Source organism: Sodiomyces alkalinus (genome assembly GCF_003711515.1).
Source record: "Sodiomyces alkalinus F11 unplaced genomic scaffold SODALscaffold_7, whole genome shotgun sequence".
In the NCBI taxonomy this organism is placed as follows: domain Eukaryota; kingdom Fungi; phylum Ascomycota; class Sordariomycetes; order Glomerellales; family Plectosphaerellaceae; genus Sodiomyces; species Sodiomyces alkalinus.
In genome coordinates this window covers 1773354-1799183 of record NW_021167085.1, presented here as the reverse complement: position 1 = coordinate 1799183, position 25830 = coordinate 1773354, and the positions used below count along the sequence as shown (strand labels likewise).

Here is a 25830-nt window from a genome sequence, read left to right as displayed (position 1 = left end):
AATACCATTAAGTACTTATATTTCGCCCCTAGCTAGCTTATAACTGCTTTCTAGAAGTTACTAGTAAATAATTTATCTCTATCTATAATAATCTTATATAGTATACTATAATCCCGGATTAGGCGGTCGAGGAAGATACTAGCTAGTTCCTCTACTATAGTGTTTTTAATATATAGAATATAAAGAGTGTATTTCGTGAATCGGTCGACGATTACGAATACGCTATCGTAGGCGATTCTTATTACCGGATCTTTAGATATCGGAAATCCTATCACGAAGTCTATTATAATCGATTTCTAAGGTCTATTTACTATTAGTAGTGGCTTTAGTAGTCCGTAAGGTTTATATTAGCTGCTTTTTACTTTCTAGTAAATATCGTAGTTACGAACGAAGTCCCTGACTTATTCTTTAGTTCCTGTATAGCCGTATTATTATCGTAATCGGCGGTAGGTTTTATAAACTCCTTAATATCTATATATTAGTAAGGCGTATGCTTCTTTAAACGTGGTATTAGTTATTCGATCTATACTATTGATTTCTCTGTGTTTAAGGGTAAGAGCTTCTCTTTTCTATTAGAGTATAGCTTATAGTTTAGGCGATTTATTAGGTATTTCTAGTCGGCTAAGTGCGTCTACGCGATTATTGTCGCTCCCTTTTATATATTAAATATAGAAGTTGAATTCGGATAGGAATTCTGCCTATCGGATTTATTGTTTATTAAGAACCTTAGTAGTGGTGAACTATACGAGGTTCTTATAATCCGTGTAGACCTATACCGGGTGTTTTATTCCTGATAGATACGGTCTCTATTCCTTAAAGGCTTCGATAATAGCTATTAGCTCTTTATCGTGGATTTAATAGTTAAGTTCTAGTCTACTAAGTTTCTTGGATATAAAGGCTATAGGATATAGTCTTCCTTCTACGTCGCGTTATCCGAGTTATACTCCTAGAGCCTCGTCGGATATGTTTATTTCGAGTTTATATTCTTTATCGGGGTCTAGTATTACTAAGATAGGTTTACTAGTAACCCTTCCTTTAAGGGCTTGGAATGCTTCTTCTATTCTTTTATTCTATTCGAAGTTAAGCCCTTTTTTAGTTATTTTAGTTAAGGGGATAGTAATCTTACTATAGTTCTTAATAAACCGTTAATAGTAGTTAATAAGTCCGAGGAAAGACTAAATATCGTGAATATTCTACGGCTATAGCTATTTAGAGACGTATTAGATTTTCGCCTTATCTATATAGATTTTGTTAGGTTATATTGTGTATCCTAAAAAGTTAACTTCTTACGTGTGGAATTATATTTTTTCTGGTTTAACTAGTAGGTCGGCGTTTTATAGGAGTTATAGGATCGTGTAAACGTGTTATCGGTGTTTTTCGAGTGTTTTGGAGAAGATAAGGATATTATCTAGGTATACTATAATAAAGTGGTCTAGATACTTCCTTAGGATATCGTTAATAAACGTTTAGAACGATATCGGCGTATTTATTAATCTAAAGGGTATAATAAGGTACTCGAAATATCCTCGCTTTATTCGGAATACTATTTTCTACTCTTCTCCTTCCTTAATCCTAATTAAATTATAGACTCCTTTTAAGTCGAGTATTATAAACTATTACGCTCTAACTAACTAATCTTATATCTCCGAGATAAAAGGTAGTGGGTAGCGGTTCTTAATAGTTATATCGTTAAGTTATTAATAGTCGATATATAGTCGTAGTTTACTATTTTTGTTTTAGTATAAATAGGATAGGGTATCCTACTAGTGACTATAATACTCTGATATAGCCTTTTGCTAATATTTCTTTAAGATATTCTTCTAAGGTGTCTAATTCCTTTTAATTTAGTCCGTAGATTAAAAAGAATTTCGGGTATATACTCTCCTTAAGGGGTATCTCGTAATCGTAGTATCGATATTTCGGTAATCTAGTCTTTAGATTTTCGGTAAATAGCTTTCCGTATTTACGGTATTCTAGTAATATCTTAGCGAGTCTATTATAATCGCCTTTTATTAGTCCTTTTTCTGCTTAAACGATCTAGTAGATTCCTTTAATAATATTTATTACGCGTCGGTTATTATACTATTACTGCTATCTTAAAGTTTTTCGCACTTCCTTTACCTTAGTCCCTGACTTTTAGCGGCTATCTAAGTCTCCTTAAGGCTCCTTTATCGGTAAGTCTTTCTACTATTATCGACGGATATCGGGATCGGGTAAGGTTTCCTTTATAGTCTTCTGCTTACTCTCTAATCTCTACTAAAGCTAGCTAAGCTTTTAGTCTATATTAGAATTCTATTTATTAAACTATAGCTTACTAAGGATAACGTCCTTATAGCCTATATCGTATATATCGAACTTTATTATTTTAGTCTTATTCTGAATTTTAACCTAAAGGTGTATAGTCTCCTAGCTATTAATAACTTCTTCTTAGGACTAGTTCTTTCCCGTATACGGAGTAATTTTATACTCGTTTTCTAGGTGTTTTCTAACCTAGGGTATAGAGAACTTTTTCACGGCTATTAGCAAGATAAAGTTTCCTGCTACGCCTATATCTAATAGTGCGTTTATCTTATATTTATCGAGTCGTATTCTAATATAGTAGTGCCCTGTATTACTACGTGTTATAGAGTATATCTATTAAGTCCCTCTCGCGTGCTTCTTACGATAGTATACTCCTAGTTTTTTACTTATTTAGCTCGGTATTTAAGGGATATTTCTTTATCTAAGAACCTATACTAGATTAAGAGCTATTCTATCTATCGTAGACGCTTATCGAGGGCCTAGAAGCATGATTCCTAAGCTTCTTAGTCTCGCTCTAGTTATTAGATTTTTCCGGTAGCGTATACTATATAGCTATTAGTTTTATATTCGCTTAACCGATACTCATAGTAGTCGTCTTTAGGTGGTTAGAGGCGAATCTTATGTTTTTTATCCCTAGTCTCCGTGATAACCTAGTCGTCACGTTATTTCTTTAAATAGACTCTATCTTTTAGGGTCCGTTTTTAATTCCGAGGCTAAAAATTATTAGGTTATTTACGTTCCTTATATATAGGGTATATATCCTTAATATAATTAGCCTAAAGGATTAGGCTATAGCCTAGATAGTTAGCGTATATTATCTATCCTTTCTTATACGTTTAGTACTCGGGTGGTTAATCGTCCGGTCCTTATAGGCTTATTATTAGGCCGGTAAAAGTATCTTAGTCTTCCTAAATATAGTAAGGTCGCTAATATATAGTTTATTACTATTCTTCGCTAGTATCCGTGGGTACTCTACGGTAAGCGTTATTAAAGCTAAGTTTAGTAAAACGGACTTAGTGGGTTTATCTAAGGGGTTCTTCCGCGAGCTAGTCGAGTATCCGTAGCTGGATAGCTTCTTTTTCGATTAAGTCGGCTGCTTCTATAAGTTAATACTAGAAGTTTATATTATAATCCGGAACTTTATCGGACTCTATTTCCTAATCTTATACTTCGAGTTTAGCGATTTCCTCTTATACGTAATATGCATAATCTTCTTTCTTAAGTTAGTATTTTTCTTCGGGAGTAAGTCCTACTTCCTAGAGGACGCTAAAGCCTCTACTACTAATATTCGTGTGGACTTCCCATTTCTTCTAGATCTCTAAGATCTACTTCTATCTTTTAGCTTCTTCTTTCGTCTATCCGTGTTCTTAAAGGATTTCTACGGTGGTTTATAAAGCTAGTCTATTATTATCCTAGTCGGGGATTTTAAGGCTATAGTCGTTATCGTACTCGTTACTAGATACTATAGCGAGTATCTTTTAGGGTCTTTTAGGGTAGTATCTAGCTCCGTTCTTCTTTAATTAGTATACTAGATAATAGTTATCGTAGTAGGTTATCTAATAGAGGTTAGCGTATAGTGTTTTATCCCTATAAATTTCTAAGTGTCTAATAGCGTTAATTTCCTTCTAGGGTTTCTCTCTTCTAATCGTATTAGCCTATTATTATAATTATTCTCTTTTAGGCTATTAGTAATTACGCGCGAAGTGGCCTATTTTATCGTAATTATAGTATTTAACTTTACTTATATCTTTCCTGCCCTGCTTATTATTTTATCGGTTAATATTATCGAGCTTTATAGGATTATTATAGTATCTATATAAGGTGCTCCCGAATTAGTATAGGTATAGCTGCTTCCTGCTAGTATTAGCTTAGTTCCTCTTATAATAAGTAGTATATATCGTGGTGTTCGAGTTCTGGCGTTTCTTTATTTATTATTTAAATTATCGGTTATCGATCCGAATAGCTATAGCTATAAATATACTAATATCTTCTAGGCGGTTAAGCTTATATAGTTCGTCCTTAACTTCGTCTTTAAGTCCACGATAGTATTAGTCTATAAGGGGTTCGTTATTATAGTTAAGCTTTAAGGCAATCTATTAGAACTTAGCGGTATAGTCGGCTACTGACTTAGTCTATCGAAGCTTTTTAAGTCGTTAGGCAGCGACCCTCTTTTTATCGGGTTATCTAAAGATACCGCCGAGTTACTAAGCGAAGATCTTAAAGTCGCCGAAGATAGCCATAGTATTATCCTCCCTCTTAGTAGGATCGTTAAGGTGCTCTAAATAGTCCCTATAGATAGGCTTAAACCACCTATAGGCGTCTTCTATAAGGAGTGCTATAGCGTAGAGAACTTTCGTCTCCTCCGTGTTAAGGGTGTCCCTATAGAATAAGAAATACCCCCGGAGATAGGTTAGGAAGCCTTATAGCTATCCCCGAGTCCTATCGTATTTAGGTGGCTCTGGGTATTTATACCTTAGGTTACTAGGATATGGTGCCTTAATCTGAGCTCGGAGTTGCTAGTTCTGTTAATAGAGTTATATAATTTAATTACGTATGGCTTATATTAGGTTAGCGGCCGCGGTGGCTATTATTCTAGCGTTACTAGTAGCGTTGCCCGTGGAATTGGCATTATTCGATATATTACCTTCTATCGAGAGAGTACTGCTTATTAGGTGTTAAGGTCTACTTACCGAATAGGATCGATTAAAATATTACGACGGCTTCCGGTCCTCTATAGTATAGCGGACGATATAGGACTAGCGTCGAGGTTTTAGTTTAAAATAAGAAGAGGATATTAACTAAAGAGTAGTAACTATCGTTCGTAGTGGTCTAGTCGTAGTTACGTCGTAAAGACTAGGCGTCTTCCTTACAAGGTAGGTTTAAGCGTAGAATAGTAGTCTAGGTGAAGACTTAGATTGATCGATGTCTTGATCTCTAGTAGAAGTAAGACCTAGGATACTAAGGTATATATAGTGTGTTGTTCACTCTTGCTCACTAGGCCCTTGGTGATCACTCCCTATGTTGTTCTAAAGTATCCTTTCCCTATATCACGTGGCCTGACACGTGACTCCTTCCTGAGTTATCTTCTGGTTATATCTTGGTGCGGCGTCACGTACTAGGGCATCCTTCCTGTATATTGTGTGTTGGGCCCGTTGGTCGTAATATAAGGCTCCTTACTTAGCTATTTAATCACGGCATTAGTGAATTTTACCGGCGTTATAGTCCACGTCTAAGGGTATATAGGTTTCTTAGTGGATCTCGCGATTATAGTTCTTCCTCTTAAGGTTAAGGCGCCGCTAGTATTAGGCAGGCTAAGGAGATTATAGGCTTACTTAGTAACGCGAAGTAGGGCGAGAATCTTAGGCGAAAGGGATTCTTCGGTAAGATCGGGATAGTCGTTAACTATCTTAACGATATTCCTTATTCCTTTAAGGTCCCGGAGGCGGGGAATATTATCGGCGGGGTTAGCGTCGATTATAGTTCGGAGCTTTAGGATTCTATAGCTAGTAGTCGTTATAAAGGCGGTATAGATAGCGTTTAACGGTATACGACCTAAGGACGGTAGTTCTCTTATATACTCTACGCCTAAACCTATTAAAGGGGGGGCGTTTTCATCTAGTGATAAGCGGTTAAGCTATTTTACTTAATAACTACGGCGGACGCGGCGGCGTCGCATAGCTTTCGTAAAACGGCGGTACGTAAACCTCGCGTAAAACTTAGTTACTACTATTTAATATGCCCTGACCAGGTATATATCTAGCCAGCCAGTACTCTTAGACCTAGAAGCCAGGCTTTTCTAAAGGGGTGACCTTAGGGTACCGTAAAGGGTGGTAAAATAAGATATTTTCTCTAAGTTAGAAAGGGGGCGCGCCTCTAGGATTAATATACCCACGGGTAAACCCCGTAGGATCCTTAGTGTCTACGTATATAGTCCTCTAGATACCCTAGTATACGCCACGGCTTCTATAGTATACCCCGTGGGTGCTATAGTATATACTATAGCACCTTTAAGGTACGCCCACGATACCCGGTAGGGTTCCGAGGCGTATTAGTATAGGTTAATATAGTCGCCTATGCTGACTAGCGATTATTAGGAAGATTAGTATTATACTAAAGCTAGGGATCTATAGTGGGTGCTTATACCGGTAGTATAGGCACTATTCCTATACTTACCTAGCGACTATAGAATCCTTAGTATACTCCACGCCTAGACCTAGTAAAAGAGAGGCGATTAGGTTAATGCTCCGTGTTTCTATTAGGACTCTAATTCCACGGAGGACGCTAATATACAGGATAGTATAATCGCTATCCTACGCCTTTTAGCGATCGTTATAAACGGTTATCGCTAGCGATTATTAGGAAGGTTATCACGGTATCGAAACTCGGGTTCCACGGCTAGTATAGGTTCGTATAGTCGCTATTCCTACGCTTAACAGTGGTTCCCTTTATCGCTCCACGCCTAAACCCATTAAAGGGGAGGCGTCTTCGCCTAGCGCGCCTTATATCTATTTAGTCTTAGTATACGAAGTTCGCGCCTTTAAGGGCGGCTACGCTTAGCACGCTAGCGTTCGCTAGTAAACCACGTGTCTATTTAGTCTTAGCATACGCAGTTCGCGCTAGGCGGCGGCACGCGAACCTTACCTAAAAGCTTAGTTACTACTATTTAATATGCCTAACCGGTAAATCTCCTAGCTAGCCAGTACTATAGGACCTATAAGCCAGGCTTTTCTCGAGGGGTGACCTTTACTATAAAATATATGGTGTAATAAAGATATCTTCTCTAAGCTAAGGGGGCGTGCCCCTAGGACTTAAGTATTCCACGGGTAAACCCCGTGGAATCCTCGGATCCTATATACAGGAACCCGGGTATAACCCAGGGAAGCTATAGTGTATACTAAAAGTACTTATGGTGTACCCCGTGCGTGCTATGGCTTATACTATAGTACGCCCGTGGTACGCCTGTAGTACGCCCTGGCGTTCCCGGTGAAATCTAGGGCGTATTAAGTATCCTCGAAGACGTAGGCGTTAGTTAGAGATTAAATTATAGGTAAAATCCTCGTAGTATACGACGTTTAATAGTCTAAAATCGAGGCCTCCTATTAGTCCGTTTAATCTCACGGTCACGTTACCGTAACCTTTAATAGGCAGGGACGAACTGCCTATAACTACGTAGTCTCCCAGCGTAGCGGGTGTAAAATTAGAAAAACAGGAAAAATCGTTAAAAATATAAATAGTGGTACCGGAATTAAGGATAGTAGAGGTTCGAAGAGGGTAGCTAGTAGTAGTGCTAGCCGTAAAGGTAGCGGCGTGGGAGACGCCGCTACAGACGCTACTATAGTTAAGTCACGCCTCTTTAAGCTATATAGAGTCCCGGCTTATATCCTTTTTTACCTTCTTTACGGCGCGTAGTTCTTCTACTTCCGCGCGTAGTAAGGGGTCGTATTTAAGGATCTATTAGACGGTTATTTTAGTGCTCTTAAAGGGTATCTAATCGTTATATACCGTATCCGGGAATAGATGAAAGCAGGCGTTAATATCGTGGCTAGGTATAGCGTATACGCGGTAGATCTACCCTCTCTATAGAGTAGATTAGCGGCGCTTAGAACGGTTAGTTAAAGTAGCTAAAGGTGTGGCTATAGATACCGCGGTAGTGGGATTCTTAGCTTTATTCTTCCCACGGCCGCCCTTTTTACGGGGCTTAGCCGTGGTCTTTAAGGTATCTTCACCCTTTTCGCTTCCGGTGTATAGTGTAGGGAATACTATAGCGCGGTAGCTACCGCGTCTTCCTTAGTCTTTAAGTCTAGTGTTAATATACTTCTAGCCGAGGGTGTAAATGTCTTCGGGTATAACTACTTAGTTATCTATAAGGCGTCCCTTAGCCTTAGTCTAATCGCGGCCGATATAGGGGCGTATGCCTTTAAAGAAATCTATAACCTATATATATACGTGGCGGGCTTTAAACCGGTATCTTTATAGCTTTATAGTAGTAGCTGCCACTTATCTAACTACTCCCCGAGCTTCTTAAGGCTATTCGTAGGGTATTATACGTGCTCGATATACTTTTCGTGGGTATCGGTTTAGCGGGTAGCCAGGTATTAATCCGTATCGCGTTTAACAGCTTTATACACCTCGCGAGGTATACCTCCTTATAGTAGTTATCTACGGCTTTAGTCGATAGTATTAACCTACTAGGTTAGTATAGCGTTAATCTCTTTCAGGTAGCTATCGTATTACGCTTATAGGATCTTTTAGCGCGCGATTTCGACGTTATACGCTTTCTAGCCCGCGTCCGTAAGGTCGAGATATTACGTAAGCATACGCCTAAGTGTTATAAAGGGGAAAAAGCCGTAATCCGGTATTATAGGCTCCTTAGGGGACTAAGTCGGATCGATAGGGCGGAGAAACCTCTATACGTTATTATAGGTGGTAACCGATTCGTATAGGCGTCGTTAGAGCTCCTAATCCTTATGGGTTTTATACGTAATAGGGCTAAGGTGCGATATCTTAACAGTTATTTATAGATTAACACGCTATATCGGCGTAGCTAGATAGCTTCTTAAATCGGTAGTAGTAGTAGAGGTAAAAAAGTAGGTAGTTTACTTAGTAAGTAAGACTCTTAATTATCAGATAAAGCGTAGTCAAAATCGTTATAAAATAGGTTAAAAATTAATTAAGGTAATTATATGTAATTATAACTGTCTTAGACCGTTAGGAAAACGCTACCACTGTATTTTATATGGTGCAGATTCTGTAAGCGTCCACCCGGATTGTACTCTTGGCAATCCGGCCTATTACGTAACCGAAAAGACTGTGGTCTGTTAGAGTACGGGGTCAAAGAGAATACGCAGCTTAATAGTCGAAAACTTTTGATCTGAACTTTAACCCCAAGTAGCGTGAATGGTTTAGTGGTAAAATTCTCCGTTGCCATCGGGGAGCCCTGGGTTCGATTCCCAGTTCACGCAGGGTTTCTTTTTTTCCCCTTTTGAACTTTTCCATGCATGCATGCTGCGTCAGCGATAATCACTTCTTACTTTTTCTTTTGGTATCTTTGTAAAATCAGTGGTGTAGCGTATTGAAAAGACGTTGAATTTCAGTCCTCCACAGTGGGAGGTGCAATGGTCAGGCACTCAGTCCCTGTGTTCGTGAGGTAGCATGATATCTCCACGACTAACAACCAAATTTAATCCGTCATGATGGTTATATCTCACTTCATCTGACTCGCCCACGCAGCATGACGGACAGGATGGTAGAAGATTTCCTCTGCGGTGGACGCTTGTAAAGTTGTAGGTAGAGGCGTAATGGCTGTATCGGGAATGCTCACGGGTGAGCGAGCGGTGATGCGGTGACGAAAACTAGCTTTATGGGCGCTTCCCCTCTGTCCTCTTGCCACTTGGTGATGGACCATCGTCAAAACGTTCTCCGTCTCGACGGCGGTGTAGGTCGGAGTCCGGACATGATCTTCGATTCTTCGCAACCAGAGCGATATAACACACCCCAAACCGTCCCCCAGAACGGCCAGAGACAGCAGCGGGGTTGATGAAGCATCCCGACCTCATATATTCACCCTTCTCTCCAGCATCACAAGAGGATTAGAAGACTGCAGTCGGATGACTTATGGCGGATGTCTTACTTTTATTTCCAAAAGGGAAGGCATGGGAAGAAGCTGCTAAGCCGGGCATGCTTCGGTAGCAAAGAGTCGCATACGCTAAGTTCGCATAGATCATCGGCTGAGTGCCATAATATGTGTGAATCAGATTTTAATGACACCCCAAGGGAACGGGAACCGTGTTCTCCTGGTAGGTTTCAACCCAGGAGTCCAATGGTCAATGAGCATGCCTGGCCGGCCTTCGAACTTCCCAGCGATGTTGCTTTTGACGAAGGAGAACTCGAACTCTTTGTCCTCGTTGATTCTATGCATCATCGATCCGAGCAAGCTCTTGAAGGCTTGCAGCTTTTGTGGTCCTCGCAGTGCAACAAAGGCGGTCGCCGAATGCCGCAAAATCACATTGGTTTCCGGTCCCTTCCGTGGACCGTGACCACAAAGTTGTCCCAAAGAGACGGTCAAGATTCAAGCTCCAATGCTCCATAATTACCTCTTTCCCCACCTGGTTAGCATGCATCCATTGCCCAAGCCACCGTGACCGCGCAACAGAAGTATGTGCGATTTTTTGCCACCCAATCTCCCTGCCGTCCCTCGCCGAGACGCCGCTCTTTTGGCTGATGGCAAGCAGCCTCAGAAAGTTTGTGAATCAGAATTAAAGCATGCGCAGGCGCAGGCGCAGGCGGTATTCGGTAGTGCTGGCAGGGAGGTATAAATCGGGATTGCAGAGGAAAGAGACTTGGAAGCCTTGGACGAGAGCGGAGAGCCGAAAAAGGCGAAGGGTGAGATGGTCAAGAAGAGAATCACGTTTCTTCTGCGGTCGGGCCCCCGTTTTCTCTGACACGTCTAAGCCACGTCGTGCCAAACGTCGAAGTGGATTGAGGCTGTGCCTCGCCACTTCACTATGTAGGTACTGCCACGACCATGAAAAGCGACAAAGCGTACGTTGTAGCGTTTACTTGGAACATGCCAAGGTTATGCACGGTCCGGAGTCACCGAGTGGCTTGACAGATTGTCTTCAGTATGATCTCCGGAACGATGCCGAGTCATATGCCTTGTGCTGCAGTAGCTTGATGGGTTCGCTGGATGACCATTTGCGTTTATTTACTTGCGATAAGGGGAACGAACACCGTAGCGATTTTGTAGTACCTTATTGCCCCGTATGAGTTTCGAGAATTGAAAGATTAAGATCTCTTGGGACATGGGGTGAAGTAAGCGCGGGAAGGGAAACACTGAAAGTCCGAGACTTAGTTACAACGCAAGGACATGGTGACAATTTGCCAAAACATTGGCAGTAACTCCGGGGGGTTGGATGATGGTTCTAATATTATTCGAGAAGGTGGACATCCCCTGGCTCCCCCCACCCGGCAAGATCAGATCTTCGATCGACCAGGACTTATAACCGGCAGCCTTACCGTTGTACGTTGTACCCCTGACTGGTACTTGTACTGCGACACCCTCACAAAGTTCCCCCAACTCGTCGTGGTATGTGTACCCGCCCGATGAGTAGCACTTCTCATCTAATCTTCCTAAGGTACGTAGCGGCTGATCCTTAAATTTATACAAATGCCTGTGTACAACGTAGTAACAATTGGCAGACGTTGACGTTTCAACTTGTTTTGTCTCGGATCCCACTCCCCGCTACCGCCCGGGCAGAAGTGGAATTACTCCGTATCCGTACGAAGTAATTCGTAGGTACGTACCACATTTCGCGCTACCATTTGGCGGCCCGGCAATGCAAACGTGCCGGCTTACGTATGAACGCACGTGCCATGCCGGACCAAGAAACCACAACAACAACAACAACAACAACCACAAGTTACAACGCCTGCAAGTCCCAACAGATTCTCGCCACTCTCTTCCTTTCACCCTTCGGAGGAGACGCTTCCTAACCCCATGGATGTCCGAAAGCAGGGCTAGTTGCCCAATGCATTAGATCGAAGCCGTCGGGATGATCGCCGACGAATCGATGACGCCAATCCCAAAGGCCAAGAGGCTCAGCCCGTTACACTCCCGCAGACGGGGACGAGTCGCGACTCGCGGACTCTGTGGTTCGGATGCCCTTGTGGGAGTACCGAGTACGTAACGGGATTCATGTCCAATGCATCACATTCCGTCACGCTGGGATGCCATCTTTGCAATGGGGCTTCTTCTTACCGTCCATGCATCTTGCCTGTAGACAGCCGTGCCGCGTCATTCGCGTCTACCCTGAGTGGCTTGGGTCGTTTCGTATTTCGTTTTCGAGATTGGACTGCTTGGTACTGCTTGGTACTGCTTGGTACTGCTTGGTACTGCTTGGTACTGCTACTGCTTGGTTCCTTCCTCCAGCGTCCCCCTGGTATGGTTGGGATGGATGGGATGAAATGCGTACTCAGACGAAGTAAGTTATATAACACAGGCTCAGTCCGTCATTCCTGGTATACGTGCACTGAGAGGCACAGACTCCTGAGTCCCGACTCCTGAGTGCGACGATTTCATACCCCTATTGCAACTTCAGCTATGGAGCCTAGAACACTCTCCTTTGCTTTCAACCGCTTGCCCCCAGAGCTTCGCCTCCAGATATGGGAAGAAGCATGGCTCTCTCACGATCAGGGTATCGGCAGGGTGGTCGACATGGTCTCGGTGCCCAGGGTACATACCATCGGGAGAGTAACTGCGGCGGCGTCTAGTCCGTCTCGACTTGCCCTCACCCTCCCACGATTCGCCCTCGCTAGCAAAGAAGCCATATATGCTGTTCTCCAAGCTCACCCCAACTTCTGCACCCATCAGCCTCATACCAGAGCCAACTTCAGCATCGACACCCTTCGCTGGAGAGAATCCTCGCCTGAGACCACATCGGCCATCGGGTTCTGCCACCACGGCTGCCGCGGCCGCCGGCGCGTAGAGCGCATTGTACTTCAATCTTCCACCCAAGGCTTCATCCGGCCAGATGCCAAACCTCCCCGCGATACCAGCGGCCCCTCTACTACTGCCGACCCTCTCAAGCCCTTCCCTCTTGGCCGCCTCGATGCCCCGCGCCTCCGCCACGTCTGGTTCGAATACCTCCTCAACTCCCAAGACGCTTCCCCCTTTGACGCCCAGAACGCGTGCTCGCGCCACGTCCGCTTCCAGAACCAGATACCGCTTCACTGCTACCTGTTCCGCTACTTCACATCCTCGGGCCGCGTCCAGGTTGCCCGCCTGGACGCCTCCCCCGCCACGGCCGTCTCCCAAGTCGATGGGCCCTTGAGCAAACAGCTGCCGGCCGGGTCGATGCTGGCCTACGAGCGGCAGATCTTCTGGGCCTCCGCGAGTATGCACAACCGGCGCGCGCTGTACGCCCGTGTCTGCATCGTCCCGGGCGGCAATGGGGCCGGCGGCCACGCCGACGGCTGCAAGGAGGATCACGAAGATCGCCGTGTCGATCCCCAAGTTTCCGATGCTGACAGGGCTGTCAGCTACGAACAGGATCTGGCCAAGAAGGATGACGAGGGACCCGCTTCCCTTGGCCGTGACCAAGACAGCGACGTCGGTGAATGGGACGACGTCTCCCCTTGGTCGGAGGAGGAGACCGATGACCTGGCACACTGTCGCACCATCTGGCAGATATTAATGGGCCAGGTTGAAGCCCGCCTCCTGGATTCACACCAATGATAAACTGCTTTCTCTCTCCTATACTATTTTGAAATTCCATCTATCAAACTGGCTCGGTGTAGTTGCGTTGCACCTAACCTGTTTCAGTGCCAATTGTTCTGTTCCTTTTTATTTTTCTTTGGTGTTTCTTTTCATTACCAAGTCCCCGTTTTTTTCTTCTTCTTTTATTGCTTCACACCCTCTCAGTCTTCTAGGAGCACAAAGTCCTTCTTGGCTGCATATGCCCAGTAGCTAAGACTTCAATGTCGGCCCCCCCTTATTTCGGACTACAAAAGTGTGGAGGCGAATCCTCTGCCGATCACGGGGAGTTCGAGACATGTGCGACTTGGGCTTACTTGGGGTGCGAAACGGTTCGGAGGCTCCTTTTCCTTTTTAGACGGGGGGGCGTGTTAAGTGCACGCTGTCAGTATGTTTTTACATTCACGAATATCTGATAACGACATGATGCATGGCGTGTCTTACGGCATATGTGTAATGAGTCGCAGTTATGTTTGCACTATATGGAGTAGACAAAATTCGATTATACGACTGAGGAGCTGGTGTTCACCTGCAGTTTAATATTATAAGGCTATCTTCATAAGCAATTCTCGATAAAAGTAAAACTAGATAGTCAATTGAGTGTTACTCTGTACAGCTAGCAAAATTGACTGCATTTACATGCCCATAACCCTCCCTGTCGCATGACCGGTCCTTCAGCTCCCCACAGCGCAACCGGGTTCGCCTTTAATCCTTATTGTGTTTCGGGCGGCCATCCCAGAAACATTTCGGTCTTGGGGACACTCCGAGTTGCTTCTCGGGGCGAGGAGGTTGACTACCCAGAATCCGGCAGTTAGTAATCTCAACTTTCAGATTTTAAGTTAAGGGATGGGATCATGGGGTAATTCTCAATTTACTTGTGCTGTTCTAGGTGAAGATGGGGTCCTTATCAGTTGCACGGAAAGGAACCCAAACACCATTGATCTTCTTCAAAATAATCTCTGGCTCCTGGCCAGCAGGCTCCATCCTGGGGACAGAACCGGCCTAGGCGACATGATGGAGAGTAATGTCAGCCTTGCAATCTAACCTTCGGCGTAGAAGTTGTAAGAGCCTCGGCCATAGTAAACCTTAGGTATAGTGGCAGCAGGTGCCAGTGCCAGGAAGACGGCAAGCGCACAGGCAACCATGGCAACCAGGCGCATAAGAGAGAACTGATACACCATCTTGTGATTCAAAAATGCGTACTTAATCGGATACGAGTGAAGAGTTGGCGAGTTGGCGGTTTCCTTTCTTGTTTCGTGTGTAAACAGTTTATAGGTAGAAGGTAAGCCAGGGCAATATGTACCCAGATTTCGTTTAGTTGAAGGTAGAGAGAAGAATCAAGTTATGAGAAAGGTGAGCGAGCGCCTTATGCTACAAGGGATTAGGAAGTTATAAGCCAAGTTTGCTTTCCTGCAGTTTATCTAGATAAAGAAAAACTGAAGAAGAATTATACCATCGCTCCTCATGTTCGTAAAGGAAAGAGCTGTGTTAATAGCGTTCCTCCTTCCTCTCAGCTGACCGACTTCTTATGTCACTATTCTGTGCCTAGCACCAGGCAGCTAACATTCGTTAAGGCAGCACTCTTAACCAAGAAATAGCCTTGACTTCTTCTCTACCTTGAGTAAATCTGTATCCAAAATGATATAATAAGTACCTTCATGTTTGTATGTATCACAGCTCAGTGTCTCCTCATCAGTCCATAGATCATTATGCTGTACAGTTCAACTTCATTGGCTCATCTTTGATCTTTCCCCCTTAACTCTCCATAGCCTGTCCCCGTCACCTATGCCATAGCATTTAATACGGTTCAGGATCATATACGTACTGCAAGACCACAGACAACCTCAGTGGATCGGGATGCGGGGGAGGATCGGAGGCGAAGGACGGCCCGGCCCGGCGGCGGCGGTCGGAGATGTGGGGCCGACTTTACCCTCCACGCTAACTCCAATGACATCGAGAACTCAGCTGCTGGGAAGAAAACATCCGTACATTCATCCGCAATAAACGTCAAGGACGCCATGGTTCCTTCTCGATATGTTTCTTCTCGATAGCTAGAGGCACAATCTAACTGACTATAGCCTATATCGTACATGATGTCATCTAGCATGGAAACTTCACACACTGTCATCACAAGTAGTAAGTATACTTCGTATGACCCTCTGCTTTTCTTTTGTCACCTTCGAGGTGTGTCCTCTCCCTGCCGCATCGCTTCCATTTTTTGGAGGCCTCTGTCACTGCCCCCGGTTGTCCTTACCACTACCGCCGTCTTCCCTGCGCATGATACTGGACGCCCTCGACCAGTCCCCCGCCTTCTTCAACCTGTGCCCCAAACTCAACCGGGCCGCACTCATCACGGCGCTTCCGCCCCCGCCGAACCCGTACGGCCGGCTCGGAATCTCCCTACTCGACGCCACACTCTCCCACCCCTTCTCCTTCTCCGCCACCTCGGCCGGAGGCGACAGCGTCCCCACGGCCGTGACCTTCTGCGACGACAGGGGCTGCTGGCCCTTCCTAACGGCCGCCATGATCGCCGCCCAGGACTCCACCTGCCCGTTCGACGCCTCCCTGGCACAGTTGCACTCGTCGCCCGCCGGGCAGTGCGTCTCTCCCTGCGCGTGCCACTCCGCCATGCACGCGTCGTGGCTGGCGCACCCGCAGCCAAGGCAGGGGACGAACAGCGCATCGACGGGCTGTCGGCAGAAGACGCACATCAGCTGCGTCTGCGTCGCGTCGCTCGCCGCCGCCGCCGCCTGGTTCCGCGACGCTCGGCACCGCTCGCATACCCCTACCGCACCTCCGAGTCGCGTCGCCGAGCCTTTGGTGTACTTGAGCGGCTCCATCTGTATCTCGTGTACCCGGCAGACGCCTGTGACGTCCAGGCCGCGCCCGGAAGCGACGAGGGACTGGAGCTGCTCTTTCTTGTGATGGGAAGCAAAGCTCGTGGTCTCATGAACGGCACTGAACGAGTCGCGTATGCTGGACCCGGTCCCATCCTCCTCTTCCCTGAGCACGTTGAACTTCATAATCTCCAGTCGTTCCAGCGGGAGGCCCCACATCTGGAGCATCTCGGCATAGGCATACCGGTACGCGGCGTACATGGACTGGCGGCGGGGTTCCAGCAAGGGCGCCGTCATCCACCCGTCGTCGTCGAAGATGCCCTGGTCTTCCATGTGGACGGAGACGCCCACGGGCACGAGCGATACCAAGTCTTCCCTGAAGACCTCGTCGTCTGACACGGAAGTCCTCGCGGTGCCAGTATCTCCCGGGATGGCGGACCCGCCCCGCGTGAGGTTGCCCATCATGCTCGGTGCCAGGTTGCTGAGGATTGTTTCGGCGGGACTAGGCCGCTTTCTCCCTTGTTGAGGAGGCGATGACGAGGACGGCGTTGTCGTTGCGACCGCAAACGACCGTCCCAAGTTAATGGCAAAGCTCGACGTCAGCCCAGAGTGGGCCGGTTTGGTCAGCGGCCGTCCACTAGGTGATGTCGATAAACTGTGTATCTGGCTTGTTGCCTCGGCCAAATATTCCCTTACCCCCTTGGTAGGAGGGGTCTCGCCGCACGAGTACGAATTCGACCCAGCCTCCCCGGGCCAGAGCACCACGTCTTCCGACCCCTGTGAGCCCGAATATCGGATGGGCGTGTGGGCCGTCCTAGGGGTAGTGATGGCAGAGGTCATGTTGCTATGGTTCGGGCGGTTCAGCACCCACAGGGAAGCATCGGTCGGGAAATAATCGAGAGAAAACGACGGCGCCTTCATGGGCAACGGCGTCTCGGGCTGTGTTAAGTGGCATTCGGCAAAAGCTACCCCGTCATGGTTCGAGGACTCGCCAAAGATGCAAGAGAGCATCGCTAGCATCTGTATGTCGGCCGCGCGCTCGAAATGATCGAATAGGTCTTCGAGGACGTCTCGTGCCAGTGGATGGGCTCCCCACTTGACGCGTCCATTCAAGCTCGTGTCGTCGTGCGCGAGGCTGCCTGTTGTCGATGCTGCGTTAAGGCGGCGTGCCACGGCATCGCGCGCGATGACGAGGATCGAATCCTGCGGCCCTTCCGATTCCTGTACGGACCCGAGCGGCTCAAGTGGAATGTCCTTGCGCAGAAGCAGCGCGAGGTAGCGCCAGAGCTCCGCCAGTTCAGCGTATCCGTACTTTGCAGCAACCTCGGCGTTCTGCTTGCAGACGTCGGCCCCGTCGCCGAAAATGGCGTACTCGCGAGCTAGCGTACGCTTCGCCGGTTGTAGGTCGGACAGGTCGTGAAGGGACACGATACTCTTAGGCTTGGCACCGGTTCGTCTCTTAAGGGACCCGGTGCCGGTTCCCGTCCCAATGCCCGTCCCCCCTCCGCTCGACCGCACCGAGCGACTGTCACTCCACGTTCTCCTGAATCGATGTCTCGGCTGATACCACAAGTTCATCTTATGCATCGACGTCGACTCGGAATCGTCCGATGACGATGAGCTGCCAGTCGAGTCATCCGAATCAGACCGGTCCTCTGTGCCAGAACCCTCATCGTTGCCGTATTTCTTGTGGGGGGGCGAGTCGTGCCCCAGGCGACCAAAGCCGGCAAAAACGGGCTCCCCTTTGGGGCGTTCCTTCAACGCCTCCGGAGGCATAGAGAAGAGAGCTTTTGCTTTCTCTTCCTTGGTGGGAAAGAAGCACACCAGCTTCCCGTCGTTGGAGAACCGACCGCCGCAGAATCGGGGCATAGGCGGGATGGTGGGTCGATTCGTGGGGGCCAAAGTGCCGTCCATCTCGGCACTTCCCGCGAGCTCCTGAGACATGGAGACCGAGCCCCCGGTGGGTATGTCCAGGTCACTTTCCTCGCTGGAGCTCTCATCGGCGAGCCCATCGAGGACGTCATCGTCAAGGTCCTTCACATTCTTGAAGAATGTGGTGCTGGACTCGAGATCGACCTCTCCCAGAAGGTAACTGAAGACGACGTCGAGACAGTTTTGCTTTCGTTCCAGAAACTTCCGTGCCAGTTGATGGATCTCGACGTCAATTTTCCCGTGAACCTCATCGGGCATGAAGCTCGTTTTCTCGACGAAGAATTTGGGCGCCTTGGACTTGGGATAAGTAGTGGGGATGTCGACCCTGACCTGAATGAAGATGGTTTCCCCGCGGCGGCCCCACGGTCCGTAGAGAGAGGCATTGAGGGTCAGGGCATCCATGTCGATGTGTTCCCACTTGACTTTGGGGAGCTGGGTGCTCACGCGGAGTAACTCATCGTGAACCGTCTCAGGCTCCCCCCATTCACCCTCATCGGGATATCCGGGGTTGAACAGCGGCGAGGCCTTCGCTTCATCGCCGCCGCGGAGTGGCGCGTCCGAAGCTGATTTCTTCTTGGTCATGGTGATGCCTTTCATCCAGCCGATCTGTGCCTGGCTCCGATCGATTTGTTTCTGGGTGTTCCGGGCTTTCATAGAGGCTCCTTTCCAAGCAGAACCAATCCGATTATAATGAGTTGAGGCATTGGACCGCATACTCATGGTGAGTGTGCTTTGTCGGTGGTGGGTTCCTGCGCCTCCCGGACGGGCATCGCTCATGGTAGCACTTCTCCAATCACGGTTGATGCTGTCCTCCATGGTTCGAAATGTCTTATAGGTGGCCCCTTTGCGGGTGAGGTTGAGGTTCTTGGCTGCTGGCTCACCTTTCTTGTAGCCCACGGACTCGAGGGTGGCAGCGTCGATACGCTGGAGTCGCAATTCGTTATCGGCTCCCCAGGAAACGAGTTGGAAGTCCCGGTTGTCCAGACCGTCCTCGGTTATACCCCCTCTGCTTCTCCAGAGAAATTCCTTGACCTTGTGGTTTCCGTGACCGGGGAAGATGGCCACCGGTGGGGTGTCCACCGGGGCGTCATCGTCTACACGACGGTCGTACAGGTACAAGTCGCCCGGTTCATTTTGTGGCATGGCGAGCATACCCCTGCCGAAGGGTGTGTGACGTGCCCGCCAGACGGGGAACGGGGTAGAGATGACACGGCTTGGGGCGTCGGTGTCGTTGGAGTAGTCCCAGAACTTGATGCTTTTGTCGAGGGAACAGGTCACGATGGCGGTGGCGTTGAATCGATTCCAATCCACGCCGTAAATCTTCGAGGTATGTGCACTGATGGATCTCAGGGGCTCAACGGCCTTGCGGTCGTCCCAGATGTGCAGCCAGCGATCGTGAGACGAGGCGAGAATATGTTGGTCTTGTCGGTTGTACTTGACCTGGGTAGCGCCGGCGAACCAGTCACAGAAGCTGAGGACCGGCTGCTTGGGACGGCGAAGGTCCCAGCAGTGAACGTAGCCATCGACGGCGCAAGTGGCGAGGAGGTCTGGGTGGTGGGCGGAGAAGTTAACGTCGGTAATGGCCCGACTGTGGCCCTGGAGGGAATGCTCAATGGCGCCAGAGCTCGAATCATCCCGCAAGTTGAGATTCCAGACCAGCGCCTGGTGATTCGCAGTGGACACGATCCAGTAATCTCGGATGGCAAAGGGCGACCACTGAACATCGGTAACAAGCCAGGGAAGCCCATGGCTGCTCAGGCGGCGGGGAGGATTATAGGGGCAGTCCAAATCAATAATGGCTAAGCCTTCGGGTCTGGACTGCGTGTCAATACCGGCTCTCCAAGTTGACATGGCGAACCATGCAGCGAGCCTTTTGAGACGAAATGGTCCATGGCTCATGCTCATGCTCATGCTCATGGCTCATTTCTCATAGGGCTCCATGGTTCGTGGCTTGTGATGAAGAAACTCACGATGCAAGGGCTACATCTCGGCCAGAAGGCGAGATGGTGGCAGAGCCAACGAGCCCATCAACATGGATGGTCCCATCGGAGTCGAAGCTCTCACTGTCGAAAGCCGACTTGATAATCTTGCCTTTCTTAGGCGGGTCAATCTGGTCGAAGGACGGCATGACGAGGGGCTCATGGGAACGTGACGAAATCGCATCAAGGATTACGTCCCACCCCGAGCTCACCAGGTTCTATGAAAAGCCCATGAGCCGGAGCGTCTATATGATGGCTTCAGGTCATTCCCGTCGTCGTCAGGTCGTCGTCAGGTCGTCGTCAGGTCGTCGTCAAGTCGTCAGTCAGGTCGTCAGTCAGGTCGTCAGTCAGGTCTTCAGTCAGATTGCTCAGGACGTTCAAGTCTCATAGGAAGCCCTGATGAACAGGCAGGTTGGAAGTCGTCAAGATTGTACGATCAGGTAGGTGGTGGTCGTTGGAGGGACTCTAGGTCGGAAGTCTCGACCGGGGGTTTTGATGCACCGTCACCGTCACGCGTCGACGACGTTCCGTGTCTGCTTACGTAAGGTACATCAGCTGTATACCTACCTTATCTTACGTAAGATATCCAAACAGCAATTGCGCTACAACGTACCTTAGAGATACGTAGGTATCTTCCTTTCCTTTTGCGGGTCTATCGGGCTGGATCACGGCTTCTTAACTTTTTCTCACGGAGTGCGGGGCAGCCCGACAATACGGAGCACCTACCGTAATCACCCAAGAATACCAAAGAAGCACCGCGTTCGTATCTCCCCATCAACCCCTCCGAACAGCACTTCTGTCAACATCAGCCTTGATTTAAAGATCTAACTAGAAGACCAGTCTAGGGATAGATTTGCGCCGCTATTATCACAACATTCGAGGGCTTTCTCCCGCATTTCCGAAGTCGATCCTTCCACCACACGATCACTCGTCATCCTAGTGCCCCTCATCCTCTCGCTTGATATTCTGAGATAATCGCCCCGAATCTGGTCGTCCCTATTCGACAACGCCACGCCACAAGTTCCGATTAGACCTCAACGCGGTCGTTGCCCAGTCAAGAGTCTTGCCTTCTTTTGCCAGCGAGCGCCGACCGCAACAAACACTAACCGCTGCCGATTACGCCTCGCCGATTACGCCTCGCCGGGGATCGCCATGTCCTTGCCCAAGCGCATTGTGAAGGAGACCGAGCGCCTTATGGCGGAGCCGTGAGAATCACCTCTATCTCAGCGACTTGACTTGCCCTGTGTACGTGGCGCGACGTGTGCTGACGAGTGTTCCTTGACAAACAGAGTCCCTGGTATCAGCGCCGTGCCCCACGAAGACAACCTCCGCTACTTCGACGTCGAGATCCACGGGCCATCACAGTCTCCATATGAAGGTCAGAACCCCGATGATAACATACTACAAGACAGAGGGAATCCTTGGGCTCTTATGGATAATGGGTGTTGACGATTGAATAGGTGGCATATTCAAGCTCGAGCTCTTCCTCCCCGAGGACTACCCGATGACGGCGCCCAAGATCCGATTCCTGACCAAAATCTTCCACCCCAACGTCGATAAGCTTGGCCGAATCTGTCTGGACGTCCTGAAAAGTAGGTCCTCACGATGATGGGAGCGCCGTGTTTGGAGTGGGCTCCTGTGAAGAAGCAGCCGCAGCTGACCAAAATTATTTTTTTGTGTCGCAGATAACTGGTCTCCGGCCCTCCAGATCCGCACCATTCTTCTCTCCATCCAGGCGCTACTTGGCGCCCCCAATCCCGATGACCCCCTCGCGGCCGATGTGGCCAAGAGCTGGAAGGAGAACGAGCAAGCTGCGATAGAAACTGCCAAGGAGTGGACGGCCAAATATGCCCAGCCAGCCCAGTAGGGCGGGTGATGAAGGAATAGACCCGATGTCGAGTGTCAATTATTCTTATTGTTTTTTCTGTCTTTCGTCCCCCTTTTCTTTTATACTTTTTTTCTTCTTGGGAACAACGCCGCGCATGGGTTATCAAATCGTTGCGAGATCGTTGCGAGACGGCATAAGCCGTAAAGTGAGCACGTGTATTTCAACGGCCGGCCAGAGCAGAGTTTGGTAGAATCGTGCGCATCTTAGATGTCGCAGCGCCTTCTGAGTACCTATGCAGGGAAGCAGATTAGGGAAGAAAGCTTATTCCTCAGTGAGACAGTAGTAATGAAGACGGAAGATGGATATTCATGCGCCAAAGGGAGAAACCATGCACTATTTCCGATCGCCGTCTCCTTAGTTCTGATGGACTTATTTCGTTCCGTAAGTAGTATCCGAAGTAGGTAGTCGGCAGGTGCCGCTATCCCGGGGCCGAGAATTATATCCCGTACCCGTAAATCCCCCAAACCAGCTCAGACACTGCCAGTACCTTACCTGATGCTCTGGTGTTATCTCAAGCCTCGGCTGCGGTGATAAAGGAGCAAAGTTGAAGGCCTGGGGTTTTATCAAACGACGCCATTTCGCGTTCAATGAGATCCTGAGATGCCCGGCCCCTCTTCCTCGAACCGTGAGGCTTACTGTCACAAGTCGCAGGCTGGCGAGAGCCACGGCACACCACCTCTATGCTCAGTATATGCAGGGCCGACATGTGTCCTCCTTCGCTCCAATGGCATACCCTTATGCCTCGCCAGGAGGGGGGCATTGCAGGACGAGGGTTTGAAAATCAGAGCCGCATAAACATGATCGCAACCTGTCGATGCGTTGCGTCGCCCAAATTCTTTTCCTCTTTTCTTTTTTTCTCGTTTTTCGTGTCCCTGTCTCAGCAACAGTACCTACAAGACCTTGTCCAAGGAGCATTTCAGCTTATGGGGTGGTTGAGATGTTCTTTTTGTTCCTTTCCCCCCTAGGTAGGGCATGATATTCACGTCTCCCTACCTTTGGTAGATTGACCCCATTGCTACAATGAGGCCTTACGCGTCGCTATCATCTGGCAAAGTCCCGGTCATGTAGACGCGACAGCGACAGTGGATATACGGCATGCCGTACTACCTTAGTGTAATACCCCAGTTGTCTCACCCCCCCTTGTCCCCCACCAAAAGAAAACTAATAAATGACCTTTACGTGTACCCATTTCCCAAGAAAACACCTTTTGTTAAGAACAACACGAGACCCCTCAATTCTCCATGATTCCTGTCCGTGGTTCCATTCTCCAGTTTCCTGCAACAAAAGAACAAAGGGATACCTGAATAAACAAAAAACATCCCTGTACTCACTGCCCTCTCAAGCGCTCGTCATCGTCCATGGGCCCTCGCCACGAGAATTGAAACCTGGGGACCGAACAAGAGGCCATTGGATTGCCTTTGCTCTTTTCCAGCTGCAAAGGATTCCATATTCACCCATCGACTAGTGACAGTGAGATACAGTACTCGTCTGATTCGTTGTTGCTGAAATTGTGTTTCACTGCGGTTTGTTGGCAGCGGCCCCCCAATAAGTCTCAATAATACACAATACCATATCCTCAAAGCACTGCTGTTAGGTATTCTCTCTCTCCTTCGGGTGCTTATTAGGTCGTTTCCACTGCCCCTGTCAGCATCTTCTCGTCCGTCCCATCTTTAGACACCGTCCTAACCAGAAACGTCCCAAGACCCTATCGCTCGGACCTTTTCCAACGGCCAATTTTTCGAAACGAAACGAAACAAACGCCTCTTTTTGTTTCCCACCTTTCGACCACTACGGATACAACGTACATTTCCTCTGTTTCTCCCCGAGTGCTTGTAGGGGTCCTTTTCGGTCCGTCGAAGCTTCTTCTACAACCGCATTTTCACAACAGCCGCTGCGGTCAATTCGCCCGTTCTCATCCTCGTCCCGGCCATTCGGACAACTTCCGCTGGTGCGCTCAGACCCGGTTCTGTCCTACCTACCTACCTTACCTTTCGTACATATTCGTACCTATTCGTACCTATTCGTGCCTATCCGTACCTACCTACCGTACCTTGTTCATAATTACGAAGTTACTTCGAATCCCCCTTGCATCGCCTCCACCTTCACTCCACCAACCATCCGAAAACTTAGCTCTCCCGAACCTCTCCTCCCGTCAATCGCATTCACGAACGCCACCGCATCCTTCCCTATCAGATCCCACTGATAGCTTGGGCCCGCTCAATTCGGAGGAAAGAAGAAAAAAAGAAAAAGTAAAAAAGAGACAGATATAGAGAGAGAGAGCACATAATGGCGTCAACCACAGACAAATCAACTTCAGCCAAGCGGTTCGAGCTCCCCAAGCTCAACTTCGACTTCTCCTCCCTTACCGACGGCACCGACATCCCCCCTCCTCCCGAAAGCCCCGTCGAGAAGGTACCAACGCTGCCGAAGACCCCTACCGCCGCGGGCAAGAAGCAAGGCGACGCGGCAAAGGACAATAACAAGGCCAATGGCGCGACGGGCGGTTCTCAAGCCGCCAACGGGTCATCAGTTTCCGGTACGGAACGACAAGCTGACGAGGCCCCGCCTCTCTCCCCAGCACCCTCCAGCCGAGCAGGCAGCATACGCCGTTTCCTCAGCACCAGTTTACTGAACCATTCCTACGCAGAAAGCGAGACACAATCCACCAACGGCGGCGGCGGTCGCCCCGTCAGCCGCAGCGACGGGAGCGTCCTCGACGAGAAGAAGGCGAAGAGGAGCAGCGGCTTCTTCCGGAGGCTGAGGACCGGCGACGCGGCGAAACGGAGCAGCACCGTCTACGAGGACCCCGCCAGGAGCCAGAGCAAGCCCGAGATTCGCGGCCCGCCGGCTCCCATGATCCCCGAGCTGAGCGCTCTCCAGTCAAAGCTGGATGTCAACGACAGCGGCAGTCTCGGCGACGATCTGTTCAAAGATATCAAGTAAAGCGGGTTTTCCGTCTTTGCGCCTCGGTTTTCTTCTGTTTCTAATTCTAGTTTTTTCTATCTTCCCTCCTGTTTCGATTTTTCGTCGCCCCACGAACAACAACAACAACAAAGATGGGTTGGCCATGTTTGTTTGCCGCCCGCCCGAACCTCTACTCTACAACGCCCTCATCCTCCTTCCTAGCTTTCAGCAACACACGTGATTTTTCTGCTCAACATGCATTTTCCTCTTTCGACGGGTTTATTTTCGATTTTTTTGTGTCCCCCATCTAGCATCCACGCGTGGACGAGCGAACGACGAATGCGACCGAACGCGCCTGCCAAACGGCAATTCTCATAATCCTGCGGTGTCTTACTCGGAACCACATTTTCTTTTGGAGACGAGGCTTCGGATGCAGAAAAGGAGCAAGGCTGAAGAGAAGAGGAAGGAGAAATACGAGCCTTCCTACACCAACTCAACAGAAGAACGCTAAAGGCTGCGAGAGATCCAAGATACCCCCCCCGCCCCCTTCAACACCCACCCATCGCCCGATTCTAGCTCACAACCCTTTCTATTTCGATTCCGTTCAACTCAGCCAGCCGCCCCAACCCGCGCTCTTTCGTTTCTTCCCTTCTGTTCTTTTTTGAGGAGACAGGGAAGGGAAGGGGTATTTCTCCTCTCTACCGGCACTACGCTTACCCAGTCGACACGACGCTCCAG

The 25830-nt window shown here is 48.5% G+C and overlaps 7 protein-coding genes and 1 non-coding gene across 8 annotated transcripts; 6 read left to right on the top strand and 2 right to left on the bottom strand.

Moving 5' to 3' along the window:
- The first annotated feature begins 9192 nt into the window (after nucleotides 1–9192).
- Nucleotides 9193–9263, top strand: SODALDRAFT_t142. The gene has a single exon. It is a non-coding gene; the product is annotated as a tRNA-Gly (tRNA).
- A 36-nt stretch (nucleotides 9264–9299) lies between these two features.
- Nucleotides 9300–12364, top strand: SODALDRAFT_361317 (hypothetical protein; the record flags this gene model as incomplete). Its single annotated transcript, XM_028614357.1, has 17 exons — nucleotides 9300–9310; nucleotides 9396–9443; nucleotides 9532–9576; nucleotides 9634–9833; nucleotides 9947–9986; nucleotides 10102–10344; nucleotides 10434–10541; nucleotides 10637–10683; nucleotides 10753–10807; nucleotides 10902–10958; nucleotides 11369–11407; nucleotides 11487–11559; nucleotides 11687–11803; nucleotides 11838–11979; nucleotides 12081–12113; nucleotides 12230–12281; nucleotides 12343–12364. 17 exons carry the CDS (start codon nucleotides 9300–9302, stop codon nucleotides 12362–12364), a joined length of 1332 nt encoding a protein of 443 aa, XP_028465404.1.
- Nucleotides 12130–13790, top strand: SODALDRAFT_334707 (hypothetical protein). Its single transcript, XM_028612275.1, has one exon. It carries the CDS (start codon nucleotides 12401–12403, stop codon nucleotides 13532–13534), a length of 1134 nt encoding a protein of 377 aa, XP_028465403.1. The 5' UTR covers nucleotides 12130–12400; the 3' UTR covers nucleotides 13535–13790.
- A 436-nt stretch (nucleotides 13791–14226) lies between these two features.
- On the bottom strand, nucleotides 14227–14733 carry SODALDRAFT_361315 (hypothetical protein; the record flags this gene model as incomplete). Its single annotated transcript, XM_028614356.1, has 3 exons — nucleotides 14227–14345; nucleotides 14488–14554; nucleotides 14638–14733. The coding sequence occupies 3 exons, from the start codon at nucleotides 14731–14733 to the stop codon at nucleotides 14227–14229; spliced, it is 282 nt and encodes a 93-aa protein (XP_028465402.1).
- Nucleotides 14734–15451: 718 nt separating this feature from the next.
- On the bottom strand, nucleotides 15452–20767 carry SODALDRAFT_380042 (WD repeat-containing protein). Its single transcript, XM_028615087.1, has 2 exons — nucleotides 20292–20767; nucleotides 15452–20134 (listed from the first exon to the last, which is right to left on the bottom strand). Exons 1-2 carry the CDS (start codon nucleotides 20447–20449, stop codon nucleotides 15784–15786), a joined length of 4509 nt encoding a protein of 1502 aa, XP_028465401.1. The 5' UTR covers nucleotides 20450–20767; the 3' UTR covers nucleotides 15452–15783.
- Nucleotides 20768–20966: 199 nt separating this feature from the next.
- SODALDRAFT_334705 (ubiquitin-conjugating enzyme) lies at nucleotides 20967–22541 on the top strand. Its single transcript, XM_028612274.1, has 5 exons — nucleotides 20967–21059; nucleotides 21141–21505; nucleotides 21590–21678; nucleotides 21761–21892; nucleotides 21986–22541. The coding sequence occupies exons 2-5, from the start codon at nucleotides 21453–21455 to the stop codon at nucleotides 22165–22167; spliced, it is 456 nt and encodes a 151-aa protein (XP_028465400.1). The 5' UTR covers nucleotides 20967–21059; nucleotides 21141–21452; the 3' UTR covers nucleotides 22168–22541.
- A 247-nt stretch (nucleotides 22542–22788) lies between these two features.
- SODALDRAFT_361312 (hypothetical protein) lies at nucleotides 22789–24391 on the top strand (the record flags this gene model as incomplete). Its single annotated transcript, XM_028614355.1, has 10 exons — nucleotides 22789–22813; nucleotides 22840–23011; nucleotides 23076–23119; nucleotides 23214–23270; nucleotides 23404–23445; nucleotides 23532–23652; nucleotides 23724–23777; nucleotides 23837–23882; nucleotides 24025–24136; nucleotides 24258–24391. The coding sequence occupies 10 exons, from the start codon at nucleotides 22789–22791 to the stop codon at nucleotides 24389–24391; spliced, it is 807 nt and encodes a 268-aa protein (XP_028465399.1).
- An 83-nt stretch (nucleotides 24392–24474) lies between these two features.
- On the top strand, nucleotides 24475–25131 carry SODALDRAFT_380040 (hypothetical protein; the record flags this gene model as incomplete). Its single annotated transcript, XM_028615086.1, has 1 exon — nucleotides 24475–25131. The coding sequence occupies one exon, from the start codon at nucleotides 24475–24477 to the stop codon at nucleotides 25129–25131; it is 657 nt and encodes a 218-aa protein (XP_028465398.1).
- Nucleotides 25132–25830: the final 699 nt, after the last annotated feature.

Bases quoted from the DNA above. Each gene is read 5' to 3' on its own strand.
- SODALDRAFT_334707 (XM_028612275.1), top strand. From the start codon at position 12,401: ATGGAGCCTAGAACACTCTCCTTTGCTTTCAACCGCTTGCCCCCAGAG.
- SODALDRAFT_380042 (XM_028615087.1), bottom strand. From the start codon at position 20,449: ATGCCGTCCTTCGACCAGATTGACCCGCCTAAGAAAGGCAAGATTATC. The intron at 20,135-20,291 runs GTGAGTTTCTTC...CACGCAGTCCAG, and splicing joins CGAGATGTAGCCCTTGCATC to ACCCGAAGGCTTAGCCATTA.
- SODALDRAFT_334705 (XM_028612274.1), top strand. From the start codon at position 21,453: ATGTCCTTGCCCAAGCGCATTGTGAAGGAGACCGAGCGCCTTATGGCG. The intron at 21,506-21,589 runs GTGAGAATCACC...CTTGACAAACAG, and splicing joins GAGCGCCTTATGGCGGAGCC to AGTCCCTGGTATCAGCGCCG. The intron at 21,679-21,760 runs GTCAGAACCCCG...ACGATTGAATAG, and splicing joins ATCACAGTCTCCATATGAAG to GTGGCATATTCAAGCTCGAG.